We start from the raw sequence: 16,284 nt of genomic DNA, 5'->3' as shown, positions 1-16,284 counted from the left end.
AGATTGTGTTAGCTTGCTTTATGCAAAAACAAATATTGATGCAAAAGTAAATAAATATTGATACACAGTTTTTAGAAAGAGCAGAAGGAAGTTTCTAGGACGATCGCTCGAGAATAACATATTTACGACATGAAAGCAACATTTATTTTGAACCGTGAATATAGAATATAAACAGTTACGATCAGCGACAAACATTTTGGGGGATTTTTGCAACGTTTAATTTTGTTATTGTAAGTTTTGGCTGCACAAATAAATCGCAAAATCGAAAGTGACAGGCCGGAATTCAGCGGGCGCCGTGATTAAGTTACCGCGGCATGTTTACTCGCCAAACAGTGAAGCATATGTGTCAAATGATGGCAAGATACCGGGTTTTTGAAAGTTTCTTTTTCTGTGAAGTGTTTTAAAGTTTGACAATGAAATGAGCGAAGTCAAAACAAAGATCACAATCGCCCAACTCTTGTTTATGCAAAGTCAAAATTTACTCTCCAAGACGCGTACGACGTTATTTATCACCAGGTAATTCCATCATTTTGGAAATAGCAGCTACTTTATTATTCATCTGCGTCACAATTTTTCACTGATTTTGGGGCTCATTTTGTTGAAACTAAAGCACGCTTCCAACAGGCCTGTGAACCCTTCCTGCTTACAAAGCAATACTAAAAAACTTCTCCCATATCACATTTCAACCTTAAGCTCGAAAATTCAATACACAACATGATATTATAATTCACAAAGGCAGAAAATACCACAGAATCCTTTTCCAGCGAAAATTTTAATGAAACAAACAACATATTTGCTCTTAGAGGCGAAAACCTCTTCCTATTTCATAGCGTGCGTGAAGACAAGAAACTCAATCGTGTCAAATTACAGCTCACTTTGATTTCGTCTCGACGGGCGATAGATTGTTGTCGAAGCCCATTACTCGTCGCTTTTGAGATTCCTGCCTAGTTTATCCAACTGACTTTCCATTATTGAGCTCCATAAGGGTATATTTTGTTTAAGGATCCACTAAAACGCCATTCGCGTTACATGACTTTCGACGCCATTGCAGGCTAAGTTAATGATTCTACTGTGTCCACCAGAGAAATCTACGCAGTTCCACTACCCTCTCGATCCTAAGAAAATACGCGCAGAAGGCTCTATGCACAAAGACACCACTTACCAGGGGAGTGACAGGCAAGACTTTTACCGACACGGAAAAAAATACTAAAAAAAAAAAACCGGAAATCTACCTAATTTCCGAATGGGTTTGCCATAAGGCAACCCAGTAATAAATTTTCGGAATTTTCCCAGAGAACGATTCCTGTATAGCGCACTCCGTTTGCAGTGGGTCGAACACTGTAGATGAGCTCTTTTTCATTCTCTATTAATCAATGGACAACGAATATCTGCGGAACCGAAACTGCAGGTGATACACGTCTTTGCCCTGCGCGTGAGACTCACTTTACGAGTAAAACCCCGCGAGACCTTTACAGCAAAACAGAAAATTGACTGTCTTTTTCTTTTCTCTTTCATGCAGTAATTTATGACTTTTTGGGAAATCCGGCCGTGTTCTAACGAGTATTGTTTCTTTACCCTTGGCTTTAAAATGTTTCCGGGTATTGACACGATCTAACTAACCATGAAATACTACAAAGCAAGTCAACCACACGGAGAACACTTTGTACTTCCTTTAGCGTCCCAGAAAGTTGTTGGGCAGGAGCAAGTTCTGTATGTCCGGGTACAAATATCTGGTACTTTTTTTCGGAACTTAACCATTATCCATTGTCCTTTTCTGTCGCACTTAAGTGTTTCACAAAGCAAAATGATTTCGATTGTAAGCGAAAAAAGATTACGTTTCTTTTTAATTCAGTCACGGCAGATGTTCTTTGTCCCTGTGTTGCGTGACGACCCAAAGAACGGCTGCGTTGAGACTAGTCACGGCAGGGCAACCCTAAAACCAGGAAAACGAAATCTGGAATCCGGAATCCGGAATCACAGGTCATTTTTTTACCAATACAGAGAGTAAAAACTATCCTAAACATTCATAAAAGCTAACCTTAGGCCTAAAAACGTTTGTTTAGGCCTAATTAGGCCTAAGGTTAGCTTTTATGAATGTTTAGGATAGTTTTTACTCTCTGTATTGATAAAAAAATGACCTGTCATGATTCCGGATTCCTGGTTTTTGGGTTGCCCGTCACGGCACATCACACATTTGTACAAAATCGTGAAAATCATCAAAGCCGCTTTTCACTTCGAGGTCTGATCAAAAATGACCCAAAATCTGGTTGGATGCCCGCAGCACAATGAAAAGACAAAAAGAGTTCTTTGCTAAGCTTACATACATGACTGGGTCTGTTGGGTAACCAATATAAAGGTTTGCACAATGGAGTCTTTGATGACAAACCTTAAAAAGCACGTTTCTTGTTCAATCTGTCTGGATACTTATAGAAAGCCCAAGACGATAGCTTGTCTGCATACATTTTGCTGTGATTGTTTGGAGAAACATGCACGCACAAGCTCCAGCGGTGGGAAGTTTCCCTGCCCCGAATGCCAAGCCGAAGTTGCCCTCCCCGAAGCAAACAAATTCGACAAATTACCGACAAGTTTTCATCACAATAGTTTGCTAAGCATTCTTGCCATCCGACAAGTTGGAGATGGTAGCGAGATCAGTTGCGGGATTTGCAAGAAGACCAGTGCGGAAATAACTTACTGTTTTGATTGCGAGAAACTGATGTGCAGCGACTGCAAAAACGCTCACGAAGTGTTCAAAGACGCAGGCTTCCAAGGACACAAGATCACCCCAGTGAAACAATTCCAAGCTCAAGATTACGAAACGTTGTTGAAAAGACAGTCTTTCTGCTCTCAGCAGTACCACGAGCGAGAGCTAACGAGGTTTTACTGCACGGAATGCGAAATGTGCGTTTGTCAGATTTGTATCATCACGGAACACAAGACCCACGAAGTCGAACCACTTGAGAAAGCTGCGGATGGTGAAAAAACCGAGATTCTAGCGCGAGCTGAGACGATAAAGGAAAAAATCAATACCTGCAATGCTTCAATTCAAGAGATTGAAGAAAGCGAGACAGAAATGGAGAGAAACGTGGCCTGCGCAAAGCGTGAAGTTTCCCAAGGAGCCGATCGAATGGTCGCGAAGATACGAGAACTTGAGCGCGAGAACATCACTGCCCTGGAGGACACACGCGTGTGGAGAGCTAAAAACTTCAACTCGTTAAAGCAGCAAATCCAGTCTCTCAAAAAGCAATTTAATCAAGCAGTCGATTTCGGAGACGATTTGGTTGAAAGAAGCCCCAGTTCTGGTGTTATGCAAAGCAAGAAGAAATTTAATTCGCGTGCTGATGAGATTGACAAGACTCAAATCCCATCACTTCCGGTTTGTTCATTTGTGAAGTTTGTCCCAACATTTGATCCAGCGAATTTGAAGCTCGGTTTCATGGCAACGAGCGATGTCAACGTAAATAAATCTGAAGTGTTCGGCCTTAAACAAGAATTTCAAGCTGGTGTGGAAGGCACATTACTCGTCCGTCCCAAAATTCTTGAGAAAGAACGTGTGACAGGAGTAAAAGCCAAAGTTCACGTGGAAGCGCTCATAGAACCTGCTGAAGAGATTTCAAATTTGATCGTTTGCGACCAAGGAGATGGAGATTACCAAGTTAAGTTTATTCCTAAGGTTCCATGTAATTTGAAAATCTTTGTTAAGATCAACAGAAAAGACCTTGCAAATAGTCCATTTACTGTCCAAGTAAAGGAGCGACTTATTCAGGTTATTGGCGAGTTTGATTTTCAGGGTAAAGTTCCTCAAACGCCTGCAATGATTGCCGTAAACAGTGAAGGGTCGATTGCTATCAGTGATTATGATGGTCACTGTGTCCTGATATACAACAAGAAGGGAGAGTATGTGCGAAAACTGGGTTGCCATGGAAACAGTGCAGGTCAATTTGACAGTCCAACTGGTATCACTTTCATCAATGATGATGAAATTCTTGTTGCAGATCGTCAGAATCATTGCATTCAGCAGTTCAACGTTAAAACAGGAAACTTTGTCAAAAGCTTTGGGAAGAAAGGAACAGGAGCTGGGGAGTTCAATGGCATTTCCAGTCTTTGTTTGAATGATGGAGGGAATCTCATTGTAACTGAAAGAATAAATGCCAGAGTCCAAGTTTTGGCTGAGGATGGCAAACCTGTGTTTAAATTTGGCGAGAATGGCCCTGGAAAACTCAATGAGCCCTTTCAATGCACATACTACCAGAACACCTATATTGTGTCAGAGAGTTCTAATGATTGCTTAAAAGTTTTTGACTGTTCAGGAACATTTCAGTACCAGATAGTAGAGTCAAAGATTAAAAAAACAAAGTTATTTTTTCCCTTTGGAATATGTGTTGAGCAATGTCAAAATCACCAGAATATTGTTGTGTCCAACTTTGCAAGTGGTCAAGTTTACCAGATAACAACTGATTGTTACTTAAGTGTCACTGGATGGACTGTAAAAGAGTTAAAAGGTCCCATAGCACTAACCACTACACCAGATGGGCGTATTTTAGTTAGTACTTTGGGGGATAACAAGGTTTTTGTGTTAAAGTAAGCTGAAAAATGTAACGAAACTTTGGTATAAGTGTCCAGGAAAGTTTACTCAATCATGCTCACTTAACTCAATTATGCAATCCAAGAGACAACCCTAAAAGTTAACAGGCAAAAGTGCATTTATCCTGTATTTGCTATTTTTGCAGTTTATTTTGAGGGGTTATTTGCATTAGAGCAATTGATATCCAGTTCAATGAAGCATGATACCGTCCCAAGAGTAAATAACTTGTATTGTTTTTATGTAAAGAACCCCCCAAAACGTATTGCATTATGGGAAAGAGAAAACAGTCTATTACACAAGAACTGTATATTGAAGCTTATGAGTTTTCTATGTGATTTCAGAGGAAAAACCCTATTAAATTCAAACTGAAACAAAATAATGTGAAAGAGAATTACTTCCTAAATAAATGGGAAGGAATTTCTTCAAGTGGGGTTCAAATCACGTTGAAGCCAGGATTTTTTCAGGCTTCCCTTGTAATTGCTTAAGGGGGTGGCAAGACAATGGTTGCTAAGGAAGCGTTTTAGTCAAGAGCCCTACAAAAAGGTTGTATGGATGGTTCTTTGAGGGAACTTTTTCAATTTAAATCTGACATCACTTAAGTCAGAGGGCACATGCGTAACAACTAGTCCCAGTCCTTTGCCATGCATCTCAGTGAAAGACATGTAACAACTCTCAGGAAATGAAAGGAAGAGGTGGTTTTTTCACTGGATGGGAACCGTCCCCTTATTTTTCCTAAACCCTAAACTGGCACACAGAATTTCTATTTGGACAAAAAAATGGAACTGATATTTTGAAATATGTAACAAAGTAGGGCCATATGGTGTCACACTTTTTTTGAGAAATAGGTTTTTCTAAAATCCATGGTACAGATTTTGTGTTAGAATGTTCTCATACTGTTGCGTTAAAAATTTGTGAAAAGCATAGTTAACTAACTCGCCGACTTTTAGGCATTTTCTGTTTTGGTCACATGATTTACCCAATTAAGTTGTGAGTCGAACCAGACAAAGAAAAATTTAATAGAGCACAGTTGGCGAAAAAGGATAACTGTAGAGTTAAAGGGACTCAAGAAATGATTATTTGAAGGAGTCCAAAGCAACGGTTTAGTAGTTAAGAGCCACCCTCCTTAAGTTGATCAACTAACAGCAATGATATTTCAAACTTTCATTTCGAGAGTCTACATGTAACTTTTAGTTAAATTTGGGAGGTTATTGACCTTAAGTTTGTTTTCCCTTTTTAACCCATTGTCTCCTGGGGGTTCCCCATTGATGAGTAAAATCGTCTGGCGTTAGACAGAGTAAAATACTCTGGCCGTCTGGCCAGTTCAGGCCGGTTTGGGTGTCAAAAGGGTTAAGACACGACAGACAAAGAAAAGTGTGGAATATTCCAAAAAGGCATCTCATTGAACTTGAATTTTTGCATTTTAAGGACGGTGCTGACTATTGTTATTGCGCATATGTTCTGCGCATCTCGAGATACTCGGACTTCCTATCGGTGATATCTTACCAATACAGGGATATTTTTGCGCGGGTTAAAACTATGCAGAGAAAGTAGATCTTAGTAAGTACTCTTGGTATCCAAAAAGAAAATTGGGGACAACCATGCATTTTTGAGAGATAAATTAAGCTTCGATTTGAGAAAGAACGCCATACATTGCTTTGTATTTTAAAGCTTTTTACAAATATTGTTCCTCTCTAAAAAATGCGTGCTTACCCCCAATTTTCTTTTTGAATTTCAATAACACTTGTTAAGATCTACATTTCCCGCATAATCACACACAGGGGCAAAAATATCTTTAATTAGTAGGCACCATCCTTAACATCTACAGTATAATTTGTAATCATTATTTATACAGTCATAAAATTATATTAAAAAAAAGAAAGGAAGTGCTAGAAGAAAAAACCAATACCTGTGAGGCTGGTGCAGGCATTTTCCAACCTTGTTTTGTTAGATCCCTGCGGCTCTCCTTGCATGAGAAACTTTCTGTATGATGGCTGTGATTGTCCTGTCAGGATAAGAGGTACAAGCCCTGGGCAAAAATCCTTCGGGGTACAGTAAATAGAAGATGCTTCTGGAATTTGTGGAGACACACATCTTGAAGCCATCCCTGCTATGTAATTTCTTTCAGACTTTGAATAATCCTTCATTGCTGACTGCTTAGAAGTTTCCACGCTAAATTTCTCGGGGGTGGCTCTAAGTAACTGTATGTATTCATTTAAAATCTGCAACACTGTGGGCATTTGCTGATCGTGAGAGGAACAAGGAAGTATTTGACAGGCCAAAAGTTTTGGCAATCCCTCAGGATTACAATTTGCAGACTCCAAAGCCTGTTTATTTTGGACAATGTTCTTAAGATGAAGTGAAGAGTTTTGAGGAATTCGGGAGGTTGTCTTCAAAGTTGGGGAGATCCTGAAACCAAATTGAAGCAAGGAGCCCACAAAACACTGTTGCACAGCTTGGTACACTAGATGACTGGGCAGTGCATCAAAGACTGAACCATTTAAAAACCTAAAACATTCAAACAATAATATAATATTAAAAATAAAATTAAAAAACAAATTAATCATTTTCATGTCAGGAAAGGTTACACTAAAGCTCAGTCTGTGATTTTGAGGACCCAAAGTTCCTAGGTCATCATCTGAGGCTTTGGTGCCTGTTTCAACATTTCACTTTTCCCTGTAGCCACAATCACTAATTATATTGAAGCCTTAAGCTTATCTAGTGCTCCAATAATTACAATAATGGGGAGACTAATTAAAATTAAATCAAATTGTGTTGCTGGTTTTTTTTTTGCAAGAGAATGTAGTAATTTAGGCTTTGTGACTGACTTCAAGCATCGCAACTTGTTACATTGCTCGGGCACTCGGTGCTTATTTGTTATTAAGTCACTTTAAACAAGTCCATATATTATTTTACAATAATTATTATAATGTGTTATTCTTTGTTGCATGTTTCTTGCATGCATTCATTTAAGCTATCTAAAACTTAACACTTCTATTAAGTTTGTAGTGCATGTGCAATCCTTTTAGACAGTTCTCTCTTGCTTGTGCTCTTGTTATGTTGCCATGACACCCTGGCAAGCTTTGAAAGTCTCTATTGTAAGTTCATTTGATGCAACATTTCAACAGTAATGCAAGAGGTCATCAAGTTTTCTTTGTTTTCACTGGTGAGTAAGGCAGCACCAAGGTACATGTAAATGTTTTTTGTGCTAGTGCCTAATAATGTTGCAACCTCGTTCCCAGGGTCTCTCTTCTCTGCCTCCATTGGACAATGGAGGCAGAGAAGAGAGACCCTGGGAACGAGGTTGATAATGTTGTTATCTTACTTTCAACTTTATCAATGCATTGTATTTGACACTTAATTTGTGAGGTTGTCCGCAACATCGCGTTATCCTTATCTCTTTGTTCTTGATCATTCGTTTTTTTTCTATATCAAAAAGAAAAACCTCTCAGAGCAAAGCAGAGAACCAGCAAACTCAACCCACATATGAGTATGAGTCTGGGAATCAAACCTGAGCCACCTTTGTGGAAGGCAAGTGCTCAGTATCACAACTGAAAACAGTACCAACACATCCTAACCCCCACCCCTAACCCCCTACCCCCTCCCCACCCCCTGGTACTAGCTTTATATTTATTTAACACGTACATTAAACAAAGCACTGACAAAAGGAAGAAGGTTTTAGGGTACAGTACTACACCTGCCAACTCTCACACGCCTGCGGGTTGAAAACTTCGATCTCATGCCGGCTCACGCTTGCGGGCCAAATTTCTCACGCCTGATTGAAAAATGTGAGTTGTTGCCGTCTTGCTTGACACAATTTCCAAAAATGTGTTAACTCAGACCCATGTAAAGAACGAAAACCATGTGTAAAATGAATAAATGACAATACCTTCCTCACAATCTCTGATTTTTGAAGTGAAAAGCACTGGGAGCGAGCTCGCGTTTATACGCGTCCTAAGACTGGGACTGGGAAATGCGAGGGCTGTTTCCGCTTTCCTTCGGCAGACTTCGGACTTCTTCGGGAATCTTCGGAAATGATCGTGTCGTCTTCAAAAATCCCACCACTCCCAGGACAAAAATCTCACGCCTATATCTCAGAAAAAGTTGGCAGGTATACAGTACATGTAATTTTAAAACTTACGGTAGTTACCTGGAAACACTACTGTTAATTTTTAACCCATTGACACCTGAACTTGCTAAGACTGCCCCCATTAACTTGTAAAATCACCTCGGTTAGACAGAGTAAAATCTATCAAGTCCCACTCCTAGGAGTCAATGGGTTAAAACCTGGAATTATATAATTTGGTATTAAAGTGCCCCTGTGACCAAAAAATCAAATCATATTTTTCTTTGGATTTCAAAACTATGTTAACAAAACACCTAGTGACCCACGTTTTAAGCCTTGATTTCAAAAAGACACCTCTTTATTTTAACTGTAATTTTCCTATTTAATGGTCCGCCATTACTAACATTATGTTCTTGAGAGAGCTGGATCGAGGAGAAAATGACGTCAAAGGCTCACTAGTTTAAGAATGCAATACGTGTACGCCGCAGAATTAATATGCAGCACGGGGGTTTTGGGCTTTCAGACTTTTAAACTCACGCTTTGCATATATAATAAGCTGCATTCACACGCTGAAATTTTAAGCTAGTGAGCCTCTGACGTCACTTTTCCCTAGATCCAACCGTCTGAGGTCCAATCGGTCAGTTTTGAACATGAGTAATGGCGGACCGTGAAATCCAAAACTTACACTCAAAGTAAACGGCCTTTGGATAAAAATCAAAGTTCAAAATTTTGCCAGTCAGGTGTTAAGCAAACACACTTTCAAATCTGAAGGAAAAAAGGCAGTGGTTTTTTTGATCACAGGGGCACTTTAAGTGATTTTATTAAAAACTAAACTAAACCATTTCCAGCATTTTCATTGGCTTGCCGGACACAGGCCATTAGTTCATATACCTGCTGTACCTAAATATGGTCAAGGAACGTGTCAGCAATAAAGTGAGCTGCAAAAATGTGAGAAAAAATGTCTGACAAAAGCTGTTTTGGACCGGAATTGACCACGGAAGAAATCAATGCTTTAGTCAACAATACTACCCCCGGGAACACCATGGAGTTTTTAATAAAACGATTATTCTACTCGGACTTGTTGGATATAAAATGATTATAACCAACCCAGCATGTTATTTATCACTTCATATCCAGCATACCCTTTAGGCTAGTACAATAACAATAAGTTATTGTTAAATATCTGCAATATAATGCTCCTTCGTGCAGGCAAATCAGGCCTTTTCCTGGAAAGTACATCCTGTTTGTCGACTGTAACTCAGGCCTGTGTTATAAGCTATGTTTCGTCATACCTGGCAAAGAAGGTGGCTGATGTTCCAAAGAATCTGTCCAAACAGCTACCAAAGACTGTAATTTGCACCAACTGACTCCTGTCGGAGGCTAATAAACTGACTCTGTAACGATACTGAACACTCTCAGCATTGTATTCCTGCATGCATTGCTGGCAGGAGAAGCTAGAAGTAACAATATTAAGTCAACACTGGTATGTTTTTGAGCAAAGAAGTTTCAGGATAACTTTGAACACACAGTTTAATTTAAATTTTGAAGACAAGTGGCCTACTCCACAAGCCCCTGGTGCTTATTTTTGAAAAGTTGGTAAAAAAACACATAGCTCTGAAAAACCATTTGTGAATTAACTGCAAGATCTGCCTCTTTGAGAGAAGGTGGTCTCCTGAGGTTTTTCAAGAAAAGGAAAGAACAAAATACCTCCAAAGTTAAACCGGAAGCAAATGACCTTGAAGTGAGTAACTTACAACTCTTTTCCTTGGAACAAATCTGGGAATTTTAGGACACCAATTTTATGCCCAAATATGGAGAAAAATAAGATCCAAGCTGCATGCACGGAAAAATACTCAAGCTACGTTACATCCAAATAAGGAAATTCTTAAACTAAAAAAACCCCAGCTCTGAACCAGAGTTAAACGCTTCAAAGTCATGAGCTTCTTGTTCAACCCATTATCTTTTCGTGGAGGACACAGAGAGATTTATAGCACAGGTCACTAAAGCTTTCAGGGACTTTTGGGAGCAGCCCATCCATTCCACTTTTTAATCATTCGCAAGACAAGGCTTTTTTGGTGGGGCTTAAATGACAGACAAGATGTCAGAAACACATAAGCATCTGTCACAAAGCACCAAATTATCCATGCCAGGCAGTCTGTGAATTTTTTGCATTTGGAGTTGGTATGATGTTCTTAATGACTCACCAATGAATGAATGAATGAACGAATGAACGAATGAATGAATGAATGAATGAATCAAGCAAGCAAGCAAGCAAGCAAGCAAGCAAGCAATCAATCAATCAATCAATCAAATGAGTGATTTTAATGACATTTTAAAAATAGATAGCAATGTTTAGAGTCTAATGATGTTGGCAACTGTATGCAACATGGATCTACGGTAATTTGAAAATGTTTAGTTTATTTAGTTCTATTTCATGAAATAATATTTAACCCATTGACTCCTGGGAGTGAGGCTGTCTAATGCCAGGCGATTTTTCTTGTCAACTGGGCATCCTAGGGTACCTGAGTGAATGGGTTAATTTTTGAACTGAAGGGAGAGAGATAAAAAGTCCTGCATTAAAATGCTGGCCCCAGTTGTTTGAAGGGTGGACAGCGTTATCCACTGGATAACTCAATTGGTTTTGCTAATGTTTATCTGCTGGATAGCGATTATATTTACCTGGTGGATAGCGTTATCCACCTTTTGAACATTCATTGAGGTCAATCCCGAGGACTGGTAGCTGCTCAATTCCTTCATTTTTCCTGTAGAGAATTTGGCAGACTAAGTATGCCCATCCCCGGGAATTTGCGAATGCCCTGGGGTTACCCCAGGAGGGAGGGGGGGGGGATCATGTGTGGAGTTGAAATTGGTTGGACCATTTACACCGTAACAGTGCTTTTTAAATGTTCGTTGGGTTCAAGTGTCGTTTTGTCTCTCGATTTCTGGACCAGCACACGATCTGTTGTTGTCCTTACGTTTCCGATTAAACACCACGCTACCACTACGTACGCAAGGCTAACCCGTGCAAAGAAAGTACAAAATTTTTTCGTTGTAATTGTGCAATCAAAATTAGGCAGAGAGTCTCGAATGTAGCCTTAAAATGAGGCAACTCAGACCTGTTAGTTTTACCCGTATATTAGGATAACAATTCAGTCAATTATGCGACCGACAAAAACGTAAATTATAAAAGGATTTAATTAAGAAAGGCTGGTCCACTCACATTGATTCATCGTCACACCGAGTATGAACTTTCTTGTGGCATTTGGTACAACAAGGATAAAAGAATTTGTCTCTTATGGAGACAACTTTGGCCAAAACAAAAACACTTCGAGTATCCATCAAGTGGGCGCTTGACTCATGTGTAAAAAACCGATTTGAGAGATGGCCAAAATGGCGCTCATCAGTTATTAACCAATCACATCTTGAGACCAATAGGGTCCAGTCTTTTCACGTTCGATGCAGTCCCAAACACTTCTTTGAAGCTTCCGACAAGCGACATGGCCTAAAAAGTAGCGACAGCACTTAAAGTGAAATCGCGACAAACGACATCCTTTAGTTAAATTTCCGACAACAACAATCACAGCAACGTGAAACATTGACAAAGCACCGACAGGAGATTTTTGAAAATTCAGACAGGCGACAGGCGACAGGCGACAGGCGACAGGGCCCCCTCCCCCCTGGCAGGGCCTCTCATATCTTCTCACAAAAAAATATTTCAAAAGCCAAGCCTAAAACTTTACAGCAATAATTTTCTTGCTGTTCCCTTAAGAACATGTTACAAGGTAAGCCTGTGAGAAAAAGCAGATGGAAGGTTCACTCACTGTTTGGGCCTTTGAAAAATGGGACAAAGTTCAATCTGGAAACTAACTGTGCACCGGTGGCTCAGTTGGTTGAGCATTGGTCTGCGGGAGGTTGTGGGTTAATTCCAACCCCAGCCGGATCAACATGCTCCAGAGAAAGTGCTGCCTTTGTAATTTCATCTGCAAATGGTTAGATTTTCAAGTCTTATCAGATAAGCTGGACCATATTAAACCGGTAGGCCCTGTCTCACAACCCTTCAATGTTCATAAATTCTGTGGGACATTAAAGATTCGACACACTATTAAAAACAAGTAGGGGATGGACCCAGGATGGAGTCCCTGGTGTCGTGGGTGTTCTCAGTTATCTCCAACAGAAGAGCAGAAGGGGCCCACTTGGCGAGATGTCTCTAGAAAGACTTATAGCGTATGAGGCCACCTAAGCAGAAATCGGCGTTACTAAACCATGAAACACTGAAACACCAAAACAAAACACTAAAAAACCATGTATGAACCCACCACACACTGACAACCAACAAAGGTTGGATTTGAGATTAAGAGCAATAATTTTTTAGGCCTATAATAATACGATGTTTAATCACAAATCCAACCTTTGTCAGTTAGCATTCAATGTATGGTGGGGTCATACATGGTGTTTTGGTGCTTCGTTTCACTGTTTCTGCTTCGCTTTGGTGTTTCAAACGTGGAAATGTAGATGTAGATGTAATTTCTCTATAGCTGGTCTCTTATGGTATCAACCCCTTTTCTAAAGTCTTATTGAAAAGCAAAAATTAAACCACTACCAACTCCCTAATTATTTTTAAAAATCACACAAATATGCAAAAGTGGAAAAGAAATAAAGAAGAATAAAAAAAGGCAATCAAATTATTGATACTTTCTACGGTATCTATTTTTTTTATTTTTGCTTCATTAATCTGACAAATAACTAAACATGGAATGAACTACAAATTTAAATACCCATAAAAACCATGTACAAGAAAATACCATCAATGTTAGTCTTAATCGTATTTAATATTATTTTACAGATTATATTTTTACAACTTGCATCAGATTTTTCTAAAATTCAATCACTTTTTTGATATCCTTATAGACAACTATAAATATTTCTTCTGGTATTTATATTTGGAAAAGGTAGTTAAATTTGTTATTTGCTTGTTATACTCTACAACATGACAAGGGTCCTCGTGAGCATATGTTGTGACCACTGATTGTGATTCCTGCTGGATTGCCGTCAGCAGCAGATTCAGAATCTCTAGTTTCCGTTTCGGCACCTTTTACCTTTCTCTTCAACTGTGTTGCTAAACTCATAAACAAGTTCTCCACATTGTCTGCTTCTTTAGCTGAGGTTTCCATGGCAACACATTGTTCTCTCTTGGCGATTACTTCTGCATTCCTGAGATCGATTTGTCTCTGGTGAATGAGGTCACATTTGTTTCCCACAATGTAAATGACAACTTTCTTTCTGGTAAACCTATGTACATCCTCGAGCCACTGCTCAAGACTTTCAAATGATTTTTGGCTGGTGATATCATAAGTTAAAATGACACCATCTGCATTGTGGTAATAACTTTGAGTTATTGAACGAAAGCGTTCTTGGCCAGCTGTATCCCATACTTGCAGCTTCAAAGAAAAATAAAAGGCATTACAAAATTAGGTCATTTCTGAACAGTGATTGAAGAATTAATGAATTGAAGTGATAAAACCTGGAAAAGGTTTTTTTTTAGCCTGAATTATCATAAACCTATGATTAATCATTTTAATCTTTCAAAGCTGTTCAATATTGCCCTCAAGGCAATAATTATGGCCTAATATGATAACTGAATTTGAATTCCCTCTTGCCAGTGGTTAGCTTGATCAAGCATAAAACAACTGGGCCAATTGCCGAGAAAAATGAAGATTATTACACCAGACACATTAAAGTCTGTCAGCAGCAACGCACAAAAGCACATCTCTGTCTCTTTTGATTCCACAGACCTATTTCAGCTGCTACACGGTTGGCCTAATAATTGAGAAAGCCTTTTGATGGATGAAGAAGAGAGAACCCTGCTCTCATGTGCTACCGGCAGGTACAAAATGGAAAAAATAGCTTTGTAAGCCAAACCTATTAGACCTTTGAGCTGATTTCACCAAGGTTAGCTTAAAGATTAGCACTAGGGTGATTTGTGCCCATTCAGTCTTAGCATTCAGGGAACAGGGCTGGGAAGCTATAAAAGCCCTCCCAACGTTTTGCTTGACTTGTTTTCTTATGGCTTCAGATCCGGAATTGACAATGCATGTCAACTGGTAGAACAGTGTTTATTTTGGCCAGATTTTTTTAGTCCAAATGACTTCAAATTATCTCTCAGGTGCCTGACAAAACAGATTTTATGATACACATTGAATAGTATGAACTGTTTTGAAATCCTTATCTTACGTCTCACTATCCAAATGGACGTTTAAAACTAATATTCTTATCTAGGAAGAGATAGCACTCAAGGCGTGTAAATCATAATTATTAAATTTTGTTGAAATTAACTGAGCATTTTCTAAATTAAACGTGCGACTTGATTTTTTGAGAGAGAGAAATGATTGTAGTCTTATTTTTGCTTATCACATGTATTTATAAGCACACAAAGTTACATGTATTAAAATTCCTGCACAATTCCACATGGAGGTCCACCAAAATTATTGGTTTTCAAAATCAAATATCTCTCTTCAAATTTTCAAAGGCAATTTAAACACAAGCTGGACAATAGGTAATAATGACATATAAACAGGCGATAGTAGACATATTTGTTGTTGCTTGAATTGATTTTTTTTCAGAAGCTTGGGATTAGTTTCATTTTAATACAATAATAGCAAGGCATCTCATACCAACAAAAACTAATTCTTCGAAATGTACACAGTTTTCATTAAAAATCGAGGCTAAAACGTATCATTATATTGTATTATTTATAATATTTTGTTTTTCTTCATTTCAAAACAAAATGTGAGACTCACGAAATACTGCAGGGAAAAAACTACAGCAAACAACCGTCTCATGGGATGGTATGCAGTTAACTCAAAACAACCTCTGTAGCTCTGTCGACTAAGCGGAAAAAAAACCACGGAAACGTGCGAGGGTATTTTCTGGACTTGGACTTCTAACGGGTAAATTACTTCGACGTTGAAACCAGCTGAACTGAAAATGTGTTTTAATTGTGATGCAATCATGTCAAACGGCACAACGTCGACAAGACGAGCTGCGCCTGGTTGTGCAAAAGCGTAAAAAGAAAACAGTTTACCTTTACTCTTTCTCCGTCTACTTCTACTGTTCTTATAGTAAAATCCACTCCGATCGTGGGTCCTTGGGACGGAGTAAAAAAGCCTTTCGTAAATCTTTTTACCAAGCACGTTTTTCCCACGTTAGCATCCCCAATCAGAATAATTTTGAACAAGTAGCTGTAGTCGTCCATTTCCCTTTGGGAGATGCTTGATCAGCAAATGGAAGAAAAAAATTGTTTTGGAGCTTCTATAGATTTCGTTGTTTTGGTTTCTCTTCAGCGCAAATGAAAGGCGACTGTGACAGGAAGGGAAAACCCAAAGGTTTTATCCTCAAAATTACCTACGTCCATTCTTGGACAATGATATGTTGCACGAGAGAAATAACTAGACGCATTGTTTTCAATCAATCTCATTGGTCAAGCCTAGAATGACGTCATACAAAAACATTGCGCGCGCTTCCGGTGCACGCTTTTTTCCTGAAAGGGTTTCCTATTTCCGGATGTATTTTGGGAAGTTGGTACGAACTTAAAAAACACGTTGCAATAACCAGCTCTCTAATGCGATGTAACGATGCTCGA

At 39.0% G+C, this 16,284-nt stretch overlaps 3 protein-coding genes across 3 annotated transcripts in view; 1 reads left to right on the top strand and 2 right to left on the bottom strand.

Annotated features, from left to right (window-relative positions):
* LOC138015553 (uncharacterized) overlaps positions 1 to 12,080 on the bottom strand; it is a 32,284-nt gene extending 20,204 nt beyond the window's left edge. Inside the window, exons 1-3 of the mRNA XM_068862622.1 lie at positions 11,866 to 12,080; positions 9,938 to 10,099; positions 6,489 to 7,087 (exon numbers count right to left, since the gene is read on the bottom strand). Coding sequence (XP_068718723.1) covers positions 6,489 to 7,087; positions 9,938 to 10,099; positions 11,866 to 11,984 — 880 coding nt within the window. The 5' untranslated portion in view covers positions 11,985 to 12,080. The remainder of the gene's footprint in view (positions 1 to 6,488; positions 7,088 to 9,937; positions 10,100 to 11,865) is intronic.
* On the top strand, positions 658 to 4,958 carry LOC138015554 (E3 ubiquitin-protein ligase TRIM71-like). Its single transcript, XM_068862623.1, has one exon. The coding sequence runs from the start codon at positions 2,366 to 2,368 to the stop codon at positions 4,580 to 4,582; it is 2,217 nt and encodes a 738-aa protein (XP_068718724.1). The 5' UTR covers positions 658 to 2,365; the 3' UTR covers positions 4,583 to 4,958.
* A 1,257-nt stretch (positions 12,081 to 13,337) lies between the features above and the next one.
* Positions 13,338 to 16,080, bottom strand: LOC138015474 (ras-related protein Rab-30-like). Its single transcript, XM_068862541.1, has 2 exons — positions 15,727 to 16,080; positions 13,338 to 14,083 (listed from the first exon to the last, which is right to left on the bottom strand). The coding sequence occupies exons 1-2, from the start codon at positions 15,895 to 15,897 to the stop codon at positions 13,619 to 13,621; spliced, it is 636 nt and encodes a 211-aa protein (XP_068718642.1). The 5' UTR covers positions 15,898 to 16,080; the 3' UTR covers positions 13,338 to 13,618.
* Between the last annotated feature and the right edge of the window lie 204 nt (positions 16,081 to 16,284).

The sequence above is a fragment of the Montipora capricornis genome, chromosome 9 (assembly GCF_036669925.1).
Source record: "Montipora capricornis isolate CH-2021 chromosome 9, ASM3666992v2, whole genome shotgun sequence".
Lineage (NCBI taxonomy): Eukaryota > Metazoa > Cnidaria > Anthozoa > Scleractinia > Acroporidae > Montipora > Montipora capricornis.
Note: the sequence above shows the minus strand (reverse complement) of the source record. Positions and strands in the feature narration are given on the sequence as shown.